Source organism: Gasterosteus aculeatus, chromosome 2 (assembly GCF_964276395.1).
Source record: "Gasterosteus aculeatus chromosome 2, fGasAcu3.hap1.1, whole genome shotgun sequence".
Classification (NCBI taxonomy): Eukaryota; Metazoa; Chordata; class Actinopteri; order Perciformes; family Gasterosteidae; genus Gasterosteus; species Gasterosteus aculeatus.
Window position 1 is genome coordinate 310,059 of NC_135689.1, and position 15,169 is coordinate 325,227.

The window sequence follows — 15,169 nt, forward strand, 5'->3', positions numbered from 1 at the left end:
TCATGCTGGAACAGTTCCTCATGAAGTACGTATGGAGCGCCTCCGGCCTGGTGATGGTCGCTGTGCCAATCATCACTGCCACGGGATACTCCAGATACGGTGAGAAGACACCAACCACGAACACACACACACACACACACCTGTGTAGTGGCAGAGGGACAGTTAGCTAGCATGCTAATTGTGTGTGTGTGGTATCTGCTCCTTTACCTTCTCCTATGTAACTTCTCTGTCTGGGATCTTTGATCTGCGCAGACTCTGAGGAGGTGAAGCAGGCAGCCCTGGTGATGAAGGAGGAGGATCTAGTGAGCGAAAGGACTCAGGCCTTCACCACAGCCAGAAACCTCCTCAGCGCTGCAGCTGATGCTGTGGAGAGGATCATGAGCTCATACAAGGAGGTGCACATACTCCTCCTCGTCTGCCTCTCCTCCTATCTTACACATTTCCCTCAGTGCTGTGTTTCTATAGGTGACGTAGCTTCACGTGTCTCTAGGTGACGTGGCTTCACATGTCTCTAGGTGACGTGGCTTCACGTGTCTCTAGGTGACGTGGCTTCACATGTCTCTAGGTGACGTGGCTTCACGTGTCTCTAGGTGACGTAGCTTCACGTGTCTCTAGGTGACGTAGCTTCACGTGTCTCTAGGTGAAGTAGCTTCACGTGTCTCCACGTGTCTCTAGGTGACGTAGCTTCACGTGTCTCTAGGTGACGTAGCTTCACGTGTCTCTAGGTGAAGTAGCTGCATGTGTCTCTAGGTGACGTAGCTTCATGTGTCTCTAGGTGAAGTAGCTGCATGTGTCTCTAGGTGTAGTAGCTATGTTTCTGTAGGTGACGTAGCTTCATGTGTCTCTAGGTGACGTAGCTTCATGTGTCTCTAGGTGACGTAGCTTCATGTGTCTCTAGGTGACGTAGCTGCATGTGTCTCTAGGTGAAGTAGCTGTGTTTCTGTAGGTGACGTAGCTGCATGTGTCTGTAGGTGAAGTAGCTGCATGTGTCTAGGTGAAGTAGCTGCATGTGTCTGTAGGTGAAGTAGCTGCATGTGTCTCTAGGTGAAGTAGCTGTGTTTCTGTAGGTGAAGTAGCTGCATGTGTCTAGGTGAAGTAGCTGTGTTTCTGTAGGTGAAGTAGCTGCATGTGTCTAGGTGAAGTAGCTGTGTTTCTGTAGGTGAAGTAGCTGCATGTGTCTAGGTGAAGTAGCTGTGTTTCTGTAGGTGACGTAGCTGCATGTGTCTAGGTGAAGTAGCTGTGTTTCTGTATGTGACGTAGCTTCACGTGTCTCTAGGTGAAGTAGCTGTGTTTATGTAGGTGACGTAGCTGCATGTGTCTAGGTGAAGTAGCTGTGTTTCTGTAGGTGATGTAGCTGCATGTGTCTAGGTGAAGTAGCTGTGTTTCTGTAGGTGACGTAGCTGCATGTGTCTCTAGGTGAAGTAGCTGTGTTTCTGTAGGTGACGTAGCTTCACGTGTCTCTAGGTAAAGTGGCTGTGTTTCTGTAGGTGACGTAGCTGCATGTGTCTAGGTGAAGTAGCTGTGTTTCTGTAGGTGACGTAGCTTCACGTGTCTCTAGGTGACATAGCTGTGTGTCTGCAGGTGACGGAGCTGGCAGGGTACACCGCCCGTGTCTCTGAGATGTTGGAGGTGTTTGAGGAGGTGAATGAAGGGGTCTACCGGCGCCCTGGAGGCAGAGAGGAGGTGTCATCAGGGGGCGGAGTTCCGCCCCACAGACAGCGGCTGCAGACCAGAGGTTTGACGTCAGAGCGCGGTCATGTGACCAGGAAGAGATCAAAGGAATAAACAGTGACTGGATTCGACTCGTCCAAAAAATGACCTCCTAACGTCTGTTCCTAGACCTCTATGCAAAAGGTCACGGGGTCATGGAAAGATGGGGAGGTTTTCCATGGGTCAAGGAATAGACGTTAGCAGGTCGTTAATAGACTATTGGAATCCAGCCAAAGGTTCTAATGAGCCACAGCTCTTTGTCCCGCCCTCCTCACGATTGTGTATGCAGGTCAGGTGATCAGTGTGGAGAAGGGGATTCGCTGTGAGAACCTGCCAATCATCACACCAACCGGAGATGTGGTGGTTTCTAGCCTCACCATCCAGGTGACGCACACACACGCACACGCACACACACACACACACCGGTGTTGTAGTGTGTGTCGGTGACCACATGGTGTCACTCTTGTCATGTGATGTCTTCAGGTCAACTTGTATCTGAGGGCTGAATACAAAGTACTTTTACTGCCTCATTGTAGTAAATGTACTTTAGTGCATGTAGTACTGAACTAAAGTACACGTTTGAGTTACACTCTTTGTGTATATTAAAATTGTATAACACAGTACTTCTACTACAGTAAAGGTACTTTGTCCTCTAATAGCAACAACAAACATCTGATGTGGATCCTATAATCGTATAGTCATAATAGTCGAGTTATTGATCTTCTGTCCCGATGACGTCACGGATGCTCAGTGCTGTTTCCACCAGCCTCACATCTCTGACAGAGGTTAAAGGTCAGAGCTCATTAGCATTTACTGAATCAGTGTGTGTGTGACCAGACACACAATAGAGGGATTATAGACTGACATTTTGTGGTTGGAGAGAAAATCACCACAGAAGAAGAACATTGATGGACAGTCTCCTCTCTGTGATCTGACTCTTGACCTTTGAACCCTGTACTGCGCGCTGGGATTTGTCTCGCTCCTAATTCTCAGAAACACACATATATATATATATATGTACACATAGACACACACAGAGAGACACACACACAGACAAAGCACTATACACGTTATGTAGATTGTAGATTATGTAAATCCTTAATTTTTGGGGCCACACGAGAGACGCAGATGGTTGCTGAGGGCCAATGAAACATTCTACTACAAGACCTCAGACTAAGATAGAAAACATATTTAGTTTCAGATTATTAATAATAAACTGACATATGACGTAGTTATTAAAGCTTTTGTATAGAACTCAGAATTCCAGAAATTAAAACATGCTTTTCAAGTTTTGCAATGAAACCAAAGAGCCTTAAAATAAAAGTTCCCCTGCTCTTCTCTCTTCTGACCTGAAGTCACAACTTTGGACTCACAAAGACAAAACAATGGGGAAGACAAGTGTATAACTTTGATATTAAAGTTTGTGTCCCTCAGGTGGACGAGACGATGAATGTGTTGATAACTGGTCCAAACGGATGTGGGAAGAGTTCTCTGTTCAGGATCCTCAGCGGACTGTGGCCTGTTTATGGAGGAGTGCTGTACCGCCCCGACCCACAACACATGTTCTACATCCCACAGAGGTATAACACTCAGCCCTGAGCCCGCCCCTAGACCATAGACCTGAGCCCGCCCAGCCCGTAGACCTGAGCCCGCCCCTAGACCTGAGCCCGCCCAGACCGTAGACCTGAGCCCGCCCCTAGACCTGAGCCCGCCCCTAGACCTGTGCCCGCCCAGACCATAGACCTGAGCCCGCCCCTAGACCTGAGCCCGCCCGCAGACCGTAGACCTGAGCCAGCCCAGACCGTAGACCTGAGCCCGCCCCTAGACCTGTGCCCGCCCAGACCATAGACCTGAGCCAGCCCAGACCGTAGACCTGAGCCCGCCCCTAGACCTGAGCCCGCCCAGACCGTAGACCTGAGCCCGCCCCTAGACCTGAGCCCGCCCGTAGACCATAGACCTGAGCCAGCCCAGACCGTAGACCTGAGCCCGCCCGTAGACCATAGACCTGAGCCAGCCCAGACCGTAGACCTGAGCCCGCCCCTAGACCTGAGCCCGCCCAGACCGTAGACCTGAGCCCGCCCCTAGACCTGAGCCCGCCCAGACCGTAGACCTGTGCCCGCCCCTAGACCTGAGCCCGCCCAGACCGTAGACCTGAGCCCGCCTCTAGACCTGTGCCCGCCCCTAGACCTGAGCCAGCCCAGACCGTAGACCTGAGCCCGCCCGTAGACCATAGACCTGAGCCAGCCCAGACCGTAGACCTGAGCCCGCCCCTAGACCTGAGCCAGCCCAGACCGTAGACCTGAGCCCGCCCCTAGACCTGAGCCCGCCCAGACCGTAGACCTGTGCCCGCCCCTAGACCTGAGCCTGCCCAGACCGTAGACCTGAGCCCGCCCCTAGACCTGTGCCCGACCCTAGACCTGAGCCCGCCCGTAGACCATAGACCTGAGCCAGCCCAGACCGTAGACCTGAGCCCGCCCCTAGACCTGAGCCCGCCCAGACCGTAGACCTGAGCCCGTCCCTAGACCTGAGCCCGCCCGTAGACCGTAGACCTGAGCCCGCCCCTAGACCTGAGCCCGCCCAGACCGTAGACCTGAGCCCGCCCCTAGACCTGAGCCCGCCCGTAGACCGTAGACCTGAGCCCGCCCCTAGACCTGAGCCCGCCCAGACCGTAGACCTGAGCCCGCCCAGACCGTAGACCTGGGCCAGCCCAGACCGTAGACCTGGGCCAGCCCAGACCGTAGACCTGGGCCAGCCCAGACCGTAGACCTGAGCCCGCCCCTAGACCTGAGCCCGCCCAGACTGTAGACCTGAGCCAGCCCAGACCGTAGACCTGAGCCCGCCCCTAGACCTGGGCCAGCCCAGACCGTAGACCTGGGCCAGCCCAGACCGTAGACCTGAGCCCGCCCCTAGACCTGAGCCCGCCCCTAGACCTGAGCCCGCCCAGACCATAGACCTGAGCCAGCCCAGACCGTAGACCTGAGCCCGCCCCTAGACCTGAGCCTGCCCAGACCGTAGACCTGAGCCCGCCCCTAGACCTGAGCCCGCCCAGACCATAGACCTGAGCCAGCCCAGACCGTAGACCTGAGCCCGCCCCTAGACCTGAGCCCGCCCAGACCGTAGACCTGTGCCCGCCCCTAGACCTGAGCCCGCCCAGACCATAGACCTGAGCCAGCCCGGACCGTAGACCTGAGCCAGCCCGTAGACCTGGGCCAGCCCATACCGTAGACCTGTGCCAGCCCGTAGACCTGGGCCAGCCCATACCGTAGACCTGAGCCAGCCCGTAGACCTGGGCCAGCCCATACCGTAGACCTGGGCCAGCCCGTAGACCTGGGCCAGCCCGTAGACCCTACATGTTGGAGTAATGATAATGTACTAGCACCTGTAGTCGTGTACAAGTACTGTGTTCTTCACAGACCCTACATGTCGGAGGGGACCCTCAGAGACCAGCTGATCTACCCGGACTCGGAGGAGGAGATGGTCAAGAGAGGAGTCACAGATTCAGATCTGGAGGAGACCCTTGCGACGGTCCACTTGCTCTACATCCTGGACAGAGAGGGAGGTCCGTAGACGTTAATAGTACTAATAGTATAGTATACTAATACGGACACTCATCTTGTAGTGCAGTATTGTCATATACTTCTACATGTGGTATTAATACTCAGATATTTCATCAGGTTGGGAGTCAGTCAGCGACTGGAGAGACGTTTTGTCTGGAGGAGAGAAACAGAGGATGGGGATGGCTCGCATGTTCTACCACCGGTACTCTGTGTGTGTGTGTGTGTGTGTGTGTGTGTGTGTGTCCTCCTAAGGAACCTCAGCAGACTAACCTCCCCCCTCCCCTCTTTCCCAGCCCTCAGTACGCGCTGCTAGATGAGTGTACGAGCGCCGTCAGCATCGACGTGGAGGGAAGCATCTTCCAGGCTGCAAAGGATGCTGGGATATCCCTGCTGTCAATCACACACCGACCCTCTCTGTGGTCAGTGCGCGCACACACACACACACACACGCAGATGAATGTCTAAATGTGACTTCTAATCTGGCTTTTTGTTCCCTTTCCTCCTCTAACAGGAAGTACCACTCTCATCTGCTTCAGTTTGATGGAGAAGGTGGATGGAAGTTTGAACCTCTGGATGCCTCCACCCGTCTCTCTCTGCAGGTCTGTCCACCGGCTCTGGTGTTTAAATCAAACTCACCCCAGATCCACTGTCCTGCAGTCTTGTTCATGTAATTTATAGAAGGAAAGATAATTATTAGTATTCGCTGATACTCACCTGTACACACTACCGGCTCTCTTACCCTCCTCTTCATCAGCTTATCCTTCACATCCATATGAAGTCATAATAAACACTGTAAAAACTCATTAACACTCATAATAGACACTCATTAATAAAACATTATTAACACTCAAAACAAACGTTCATTATAAAATGAAATATGAATTCATTATAAATAGTTATAATATAGAATAATAATAAACATTTATTATAAACATAATAACTTATCAACACTCATAATTAACATTATAAACATGAATAATAAACACTCCTAACGCTCATAATAAACACATAATACAAAATCACATTAAAAACTCTTACAATAAACATTCATTATGGACATTAGTTCTAAATATTTACAATAAACACGGATTGATGACAGGTAGTGTGATTAATGAGTAATGGACTGTGAGTAAATCAGTGGCTCCTGTCGGTCACGTGAGTCATCATGATGTCTCCTGCTGCAGGAGGAGAAACAGCGTCTGGAGAATCAGCTGTCTGGGATTCCCAAGATGCAACAGAGACTCACAGAACTGTGTGTCCTGCTGGGGGAGAGGGAGGGACAGGACGAGGAGAAGTGAAACAGAGACGTCTCCTGACTTGCGGTTGCCATGGTAACTGATGTGGTAGTTCACTGCAGCAAAATTACTAAAATGATCTGAATAAATATGAATGTGAACTAGGGCTGTCAAAATTGCTCAAGAAGGATGTTCCAATATTCGCTTAAGACATATATTCTCTCTGTCTCTGTCTCTATCTGTCTCTGTCTCTGTCTCTCTCTCTATCTGTCTCTATCTGTCTCTGTCTGTCTCTCTCTCTATCTGTCTCTATCTGTCTCTCTCTGTCTCTCTCTCTGCGGTTTAAATGAACGACAACAATAAACAAGTGCTGATCAGGAGTTTAGTGCAGTTTAATGTCGTGGTTCTTGTCCCAAACCCGTCCGGCTTCATTCAGTAAGTGACGGTTTCACGCAGCGACGCTGAGCTGTAAACACAGAACGGCAAATAATCAAAGCATGAAGCTGCTGTAGAAGATCTGGTCTGTTTTATTCACGCGACATGCAGTCGGTATCCGGCGCGCGTCCACTGACCGTCGTGTGTGTTTTTCTTTTTTTTCTTACATTCAATATTAATTTTCATATTGGAATATATATTCAAATACAGAATATTCGTTGACAGCCCTAATGTAAACTCCGACTGATGAATAAGTGTTGATGTAAGGATGCTTCTGTTTTGACTGAGACATTTTTGATTTGATATAATTGAAGTATTTGATGTGTGAATTATTTGGTGTTTTTACTATTGTTATTAATATAATGACTCAAGATAATTGAGTTCTGTTTTTTGATTCTATGTGAAAGCAGATGAATAAATCACCTGAGAGCTGATCATCAGGTGACCTGAGCCTCAGTCACATGATTCACGCTCACGTTTGTCAATTTTAATATTTTGTTTGTAAAATCTATGCAATCTATATTTTATCCATGAAGCCAGAGAAGATTTTTACGTTGATGATGAAGATGATTTAATAAATACCACTATTTGTCCATTGCTTTTCAAAATAAAGTTATCATGTAAGAACAGAAACCAAGTGATTTGTAGTTTTGTATCATTTATGAATGTAGCGTTTTACGAATATACATATTTTTACAATTCAAAGGTACCTGTGCTTTTCTTGGATATTCATACTAGTACTACAGTCTTCTAGCAGATACCTGTTACTCTTCAGACTTCAACTGAAACAAAGAATATGAAGTAAAACAAGTGAGTGCTTCATGATTTATTGAAGTACTTTACTGAAGTAACACAGAAGTCTCGTGACGTCATATTCTAACCTGTCTTCAGACGTCTCTTTCTGAGGACACGTGATGCCGCAGATTGCCAGTTCTACGCCCCGCTGGGGAGCGTTCGGAAAGCCCCCCGGCGCCGCTGAGCGGGGCGGGGTCTCTGGCAAACCTGTTGTGCGGATCGTTCAGATCTGCGCCTCTGCCGGACTCTGCTGTGTTTTGAAGTCTCACCCGGCGGATTGGATCTTGGCGAACCCGCAGAACTGATCCCCGAGCTCAGGTGAGTCCCGCTCGGATCACGCGCACGCGCTTCGTCTGGAGCCGCTGCAGGGCGGAGGGCGCGTGGAAGTCAGGCGTGTTTGACAGCAACTTGCCAGACTCCATCTGCGAATCTCACTGTTTACATGTTCTGGGATTCCTTCCGTTTCTGACAGCGGAGACAGACGACTGAATGTATTTTATTCAGCAAGTGGAGACGCTCTTTCATTCGGTGCCAACTGTCTGAGTGCATCCGAGTTTTCTCTGTCCCGGTTCCGGTCCGAAGTCTGAGACGTTAACCGCCCCGCTGCGAAGCCCGAAGGTCAGAGAGTTTAAAAGTGGACATTTCTGTAACGGCGTCTGGTTGCTTTATTGTAGTTGAACCGAATGTAACAGCAGTGGAAAAAGAGGTGTGTGCGCGGGCGTGTGTGTGTGAGTGTGTGTGTGTGTGTGTGAGTGTGTGTGTGTGTGTGTGTGTGTGTGCGCGTGCGCCCCCCCCCCCCCTCCCCAACGGAACAGCTGACATTCCAACACACAGGAAGAAGAAGAACCTGCTTCACTTTGTAAACACACTGATATTCTTCCATCAATTAGTTTTTATGTCTGTCCCAAGATTTAATGTCATTATTGTTGAAAAGTTAGTGTTGATTTGATGACACTGTGACAATGTCACCGGCAACCATCGTCACAGTGGGTTGGAGTTCCAAAAACACCTCAGGCCCTAGCATCCTAGCACATTAAACCCTTGCATCCTGACTCCTTGGATCGTAACACCTTAAACCCCCACCTACTAACCCTACTTTCTACCACCTTAAATCTTGCCTCCTAACCCTTAAAGCCTAGCATCCTAGTACCTTAAATCTTGCCTCCTAACCCTTAAAGCCTAGCATCCTAGTACCTTAAATCTGGCCTCCTAACCCTTAAAGCCTAGCATCCTAGTACCTTAAATCTGGCCTCCTAACCCTTAAAGCCTAGCATCCTAGTACCTTAAATCTGGCCTCCTAACCCTTAAAGCCTAGCATCCTAGTACCTTAAATCTGGCCTCCTAACGCCTCTGACTGGGCACTGTGGTGCAGCATGTTCAGAGCAGAGCTCGGATTGGCTGGTATCATGTGACCTGTAGGAAGCCGCATCTATGACATCATCATCATCATCTGTGTGATGATTTAACTGAAAGGTCCATTTGACTAATCTGAAGGATTGAGTTCAGATTAGTGTCTAATCAGCTCACACACACACACACACACACACACACACACACACACACACCGTGTTAACATGTAATCTGAAGGTTTAGTTTAGCGTCTTCTCACCCATCAGAGAACTGGACTCAAACCAGTAAAACCAGACAGATCCTGAACCAGCTGACTGAAGACTGAGGTTCTATCAGAGAACCGTCAGACTGTTCTCAGAGCAGTTTGTCACATCAACAAACTTTGTTTGAGTGACTTGCTGAGTGTGTGTGTGAGTGTGTGTGTGTGTTAGTAAATGTGTGTGTCTGATTATCAATTTCACACGCTAACATACACCAATGCGTGCTGACATGTGCCAGTCCGGCATCGTCTACGTCGTAGGTGTCAGGCTGGAGGCCCGCCGGGGGTCCAGCGCCGCCGCGTTGCTGATGTGAGAATTAGCGATCGCTCTGAAGGCGACCAGCTGGAGCGCCAAGGCAGCGCCGATAGGCCGTAGAAAATAAACCCCTTGCACAGGCGGCGCTGGCAGAGAGTTCTGTTAGCGACCCTCACTAACGGATTCCTGCCTCCAGACCGCCGATGTGCGGGATGCTTGTGGCGGTTTCCTCGTCCTGCTGATGAGCGGCGATGGTCCGTTTGGGACTCTGTGCTAAAGCTGCTCCAGTAACACGAGTATTAATTCATTCTCCATTGGACGGGTTTCAACCAGACAAACTGGAACAATGTGATATCAGTGATTTGACTAAAGCGCCGGATGATGAGTCCAGCTTTACTTCTCCTATTTCATGGTCATCACGTTTGTGTTGCTGGTTTGAGTGAAGACGCTTTGCTGCTTAGTGTTGAGTATAAAGTGGTGGACGTCAAACTGTCTTCGTTAGTGTTATTCTATTAATGTGACGTTATAAAGGAGATAATCAGCCTCACTTCACCGCTTGTTGTTGCTGAGACGCCGTGAACCCAAACTTACAGGGGGGGGAGGAGGGGGAGTGGGGGGGGGGGGACAGGAGGGAGGGGGGGGGGGGGGGGGGGGGGTGATCCTAGATTAGGGTGTGGCCTCTTTACACTTAATACACACACACACTAGGTAATATATTTGTACACACACAGACACACAGACACTCTGGAGTGAATGAAGCGTCCTTGATCACACCAACTGCTGCACCCCCCCCTCCTCCCCCCTCCTCCCCCCTCCTCCCCCCTCCTCCCCCGCCCATCCCTCAGCAACACACGCCCCCTCCCTGTGTGTGTTGGATGTGTGTGTGTGTGTAGCTGGAGGTGATATTAATAATCCATAAAGAAGCTGGTTTCTCTCGATTGCTCCCTGTGGAGTCGACACACACACACACACACACACACACACACACACACACACACACACACACACTGCTCACCAACTGGGTGTTTTTCAGTTCGATGCCTCACTGCTAAAGAAACAACTCTGAGCTGATATGATGTCTGCATTGTATTTGTAATACTTTTATTATGTTTATTATTTATTGTGACTGAGCGTCCGTCACTGCACACACACACACACACACACACACACACACACACACACACACACACACACACACACACACACACACACACACACACGGGGCTTAGCAGTCTTAAGAAGCTCCTCATGGCGGGAAGGGGAGACGGTTTTGTGTCATGGTAAAAGCCTCTGAGAGCACGATGGTGACTTGTTGGTTTATTTCTTGGGCGAGTTTCCTTCTCACTGTAATGTTGTGTTCACAGGTTTGCACTTTCCAAACGGAATAATAAAACGGCACCAACTCTGCCTACGACTACGCCATCGTTTTGTGGGACTATCACCAAGTCCAGAGAGAGAACCCCGTCACATTTCTATTCTAAATGTATTAGTACAATCTGAGACGCAGCACCACTAATATGTTCCTGTTAGACTGACATTCATCAGCAGAAAGCTCAACCTGACCAGACCGACCTGATCGTTACCTCTCAACTCCATCTTAGTCTCCACCCGGACGGCAGCGTGACAACCTTCTGTGGTGCTCCTCTGGTCTTCAACATGAACACACTCACATCACCCCGCTCCCTTCACTGGGCACCAGTCTGCTCCCTTCACTGGGCACCAGTCTGCTCCCTTCACTGGGCACCAGTCACCTTCTTCACTGGGCACCGGTCACCTTCTTCACTGGGCACCAGTCACCTTCTTCACTGGGTACCAGTCACCTTCTTCACTGGGTACCAGTCACCTTCTTCACTGGGTACCAGTCACCTTCTTCACTGGGCACCAGTCACCTTCTTCACTGGGCACCAGTCACCTTCTTCACTGGGCACCAGTCACCTTCTTCACTGGGCACCAGTCTGCTCCCTTCTCTGGGCACCAGTATGCTCCCTTCACTGGGCACCAGTCACCTTCTTCACTGGGCACCAGTCTGCTCCATCTCAACAGCTAACGTTACCCTGCGCACACGGTCTGCAGAGGACCACCGCTGTGCCACTTTCAAAGAAGAAAAACAAACATTAAAAACAACAATAACATTCATTAATCGCCAATTAATGCATTTTCAAAATGTGCGATTAATTAGTCATTCCACTCTTGCCGGTACTTTTGCAATCTGCTTTTGCTTCCGAGCTGGATCTGCCGCTGCCTCTTTCAAACCGACGCTCCGTCAAGAGTCCCGCCCTCCTCTGACTCTGATTGGCCGTAACTTGAAACAAACCAATCAAACCAACGATGGCGGCCAGTATTACCCAATCAGGGGCAGAATGGAACGAGTCTTCACAGAATTCGGTTGGGATTGTTTGCATGGAATGCTGCATTGACGACAACTTTTCATTTTTTGGGGAGTTTGAGGGTCCAAGTCCACAGAACACAAGTCCACGGGGTTCCAAGGACACATCACATGACGCTTTCATCCAAAGCGACTTACATTACATTTTTAACCCGTGGCTTTTACACGAGGGCACAAGTCCAGACCAGAGGGCGTATGGAGTGAGTGGGCGGGGCTTAATTAACTGAATTGAGGTGTCGGGGAAAGAAAGGCGGGAAAGTAATCCTGAAATGATGGCTGTGTGGTCAAAGAATAAACGTAAATCACTTTTTACACTTCATGTGAGATCGCCACACACACACTTAGACACACACGCACAATTTTTTGAAATGCTTAATAGAAAAAAATAAAGAAAACTTACTTATTACTTTACAAAATAAAAGCACTTAATTTGACAATTTGTTTCCATGGAAACCTTAAACAGCAAAAGAAAACGCTCCGCTTACTTGAAAAGAATTAGTTTGTTTTCTGCTTTGTCTTCATCAACACCTCTAAGCAGCTCAACTGTGTGTGTGTGTGTGTGTGTGTGTGTGTGTGTGTGTGTGTGTGTGTGTGTGTGTGTGTGTTCCATCTATGTAGTTTACAGCTCTACAATGTCTCAGAGCAAAATTACAACCATCAGATTAACTCCACAGATTAATGAATGAAGGCAGGAAGCCTAATCCTGTGTGTGTGTGTGTGTGTGTGTGTGTGTGTGTGTGTGTGTGTGTGTGTGTTTCACACTCTGGATTAATGAGGATTTGATGCTTCTGCTTTAGCTACAGAAACTAGAAGCTATAGAAAATAGAAAACGTGTATCTATTAGCAATGAGCACAAATGGCTTGTTTGGTGAAACTGACTCAGATCATGTGATCAAAGACTGCTGCCTGTGTGTGTGTGTGTGTGTGTGTGTGTGTGTGTGTGTGTGTGTGTGAATGAAGTCTCTGTGTCTCTGAGATCTTCTGACCTTGACTTCCTCTGACTCTGTTAATGTGACGACATGTTAAACTACTGTATTCATGTACTAATACTAGCCTACTGTCCCACAGAGTTTTATTATAGTAATACTGTCCCACAAAGTCCTACTGTCCTTCACAGTACTACTTCCCTGCATAGTGCTACTGTCCTACACAGTACTACCGTTTTACAGAGTACCATAGCCCTACAGAGTATTTGTTAAGGTTTGGCTCATCATTATATAACATCTGACGGACGGTTGCAGCAAAGAAGGTTAATTAAAACAAAATAGTTTATTCTACAACATAAACCGTACATTGCAAAGTAACCGCGTTGGACATTCTCAGCAAAACACTGCGGCCTGCACACCGCTCGGTTACACCGGTGTGTTCAGAAGAAGTGAGGTCATCTGCCTCAGGGAGGGCGTGTCTCAAAGGTGTCTGGGTCAGGTTGGGCGTGTCTTAAAGGCGTCTTCCTCTGGGTGGGCGTGTCTCAAAGGTGCCTGGGTCAGGGTGGGCGTGTCTTAAAGGTGTCTGGGTCAGGTTGGGCGTGTCTTAAAGGTGCCTGCCTCCGACTGGGCGTGTCTTAAAAGCGTCTGCCTCCGGATGGACGTGTCTTAAAGGCCTCTGCCTCCGGGTGGGCGTGCCTTAAAGGTGCCTGGGTCAGGTTGGGCGTGCCTTAAAGGCGCCTGCCTCCGGGTGGGCGTGTCTCAAAGGTGTCTGGGTCAGGTTAGGCGTGTCTTTAAGGCGTCTGCCTCCGGGTGGGCGTATCTTAAAGGTCTGCCTCCGGGTGGGCGTATCTTAAAGGTCTGCCTCCGGGTGGGCGTGCCTTAAAGGTGTCTGCCTCTGGGTGGGCGTGTCTTAAAGGCCTCTGCCTCTGGGTGGGCGTGTCTTAAAGACGTCTATAGACTACTACTGTCCTACAGAATGTCCTTAAAGTGCCACTGAGTACTAAGAGTAATTTCGCTGTGTCTAGAGTTTTATCATCTTCTTCTGTGATTTAAAGCTGTGAAACAGGAAGTTTTTCTTGTGGCGGTGCAGCAGCTGTATTTGTGTCCATAGGTCATCAATCAATACCCGCAGTGATTGATTAGGTGTTATCTGTATAGCTCGTTAACTTAATATGCGCTCCAGCTGACAAACAGGAAGTGATTCATCGGTTGACCTCCCGGGTGACCTTGAAGGCAGATGGCTGCTGAGGAGAGAATAGAAGAAGAGATAAAACAGACTCTTTTGTATTGATATAGACACACGTACATATAAACATATATGTACATGTATATGTGTTATTGAGAGAAGTCCTGCGGGATTGAACCGCCCTTAAGTATTGTTCTCCACGCGTCAGATCAGCTGATCTCAGATCAGATCACTACGGGAAGAATAAAACAACTGAAGAAGTACTTCAGTCACCAAAGTAAAACTTCTAGATGTGTATAAATATAAAGATGAGGTTGGTCCTTCTGTAGTAGACTCTAACCTTTACTGTTGCATCGGTCTTTGTGTTCCTACAGGAAACGCCCTCCTGATGAAGAAGGTTCCTCCTCAAGTCCCAGTTTCTACATCACAGGTCGGTACAACTTCTTACCTTGTCTGGCTGGTTACCATGGCAACCACTCACAGACAATTGTGTATACACAGACACACGCACACACAAAGACACACACAGACTATATATATATATAAATATATATATATATATATATATATATATATATATATATATCTAAATATATATATATATATATATATATATATATATATATATTTAGATATATATATATATATATATATATATAGTATAGTGATCTCCCCAGTGAGAAGTGGAACCCTAAACCCTACGGGGGCTCAGGACTGTTTCAAGCCTGTGAGTCATGTGACCCAAACAGAGAACTAATCTGACTGAATCCAGATGGATCGATCGTGAAATGATCGGTATTAAATATTGATTCATTCATTCAGTTGTTGCTTCCACATATTTAGTTTCTACGTGAAAATCCCAAAGACTTATCAATAAACATGATCTATGATTTATAAATATTTATAGTAGAATAAAGTCTCTCCATCTCATGTGTGTCGTGTGACCTTTCACCCCCCCCCCCTTTCATTACTGCGCCTGGTTGGTTGGTTTCTCCTCAAGCTGCTTTTTACGCTCTCTAAACATCCCCCCCCTCCCCCCTCTCCCCCTTTAAGGCCTCTTCACTCGTCCTTCAT

General features: G+C 48.5%; 2 protein-coding genes across 4 annotated transcripts in view; both read left to right on the forward strand.

The window, feature by feature from the left end:
* The window catches only part of abcd1 (ATP-binding cassette, sub-family D (ALD), member 1), an 11,352-nt gene extending 3,782 nt beyond the window's left edge, over window positions 1-7,570 (forward strand). For both annotated transcript variants that reach the window (XM_078080922.1, XM_078080928.1), the window contains exons 8-17: window positions 1-99; window positions 253-395; window positions 1,582-1,735; window positions 2,000-2,094; window positions 3,145-3,290; window positions 5,124-5,269; window positions 5,385-5,469; window positions 5,561-5,686; window positions 5,779-5,866; window positions 6,452-7,570. The exon at window positions 1-99 is cut by the window's left edge and continues 82 nt beyond it. In XM_078080922.1, the coding sequence (XP_077937048.1) occupies window positions 1-99; window positions 253-395; window positions 1,582-1,735; window positions 2,000-2,094; window positions 3,145-3,290; window positions 5,124-5,269; window positions 5,385-5,469; window positions 5,561-5,686; window positions 5,779-5,866; window positions 6,452-6,565 (1,196 nt within the window). In that variant the 3' untranslated portion in view covers window positions 6,566-7,570. The remainder of the gene's footprint in view (window positions 100-252; window positions 396-1,581; window positions 1,736-1,999; window positions 2,095-3,144; window positions 3,291-5,123; window positions 5,270-5,384; window positions 5,470-5,560; window positions 5,687-5,778; window positions 5,867-6,451) is intronic.
* A 323-nt stretch (window positions 7,571-7,893) lies between these two features.
* The window catches only part of plxnb3 (plexin B3), a 39,271-nt gene continuing 31,995 nt past the window's right edge, over window positions 7,894-15,169 (forward strand). The window contains exons 1-2 of one of the 2 annotated variants that reach the window (XM_078080905.1): window positions 7,894-8,050; window positions 14,470-14,525. The gene's annotated coding sequence lies outside the window, so the exon portion shown is untranslated. Of the gene's footprint in view, window positions 8,051-8,211; window positions 8,351-14,469; window positions 14,526-15,169 lie in introns of those variants that run through there. The other variant, XM_078080916.1, reaches the window with a different exon arrangement.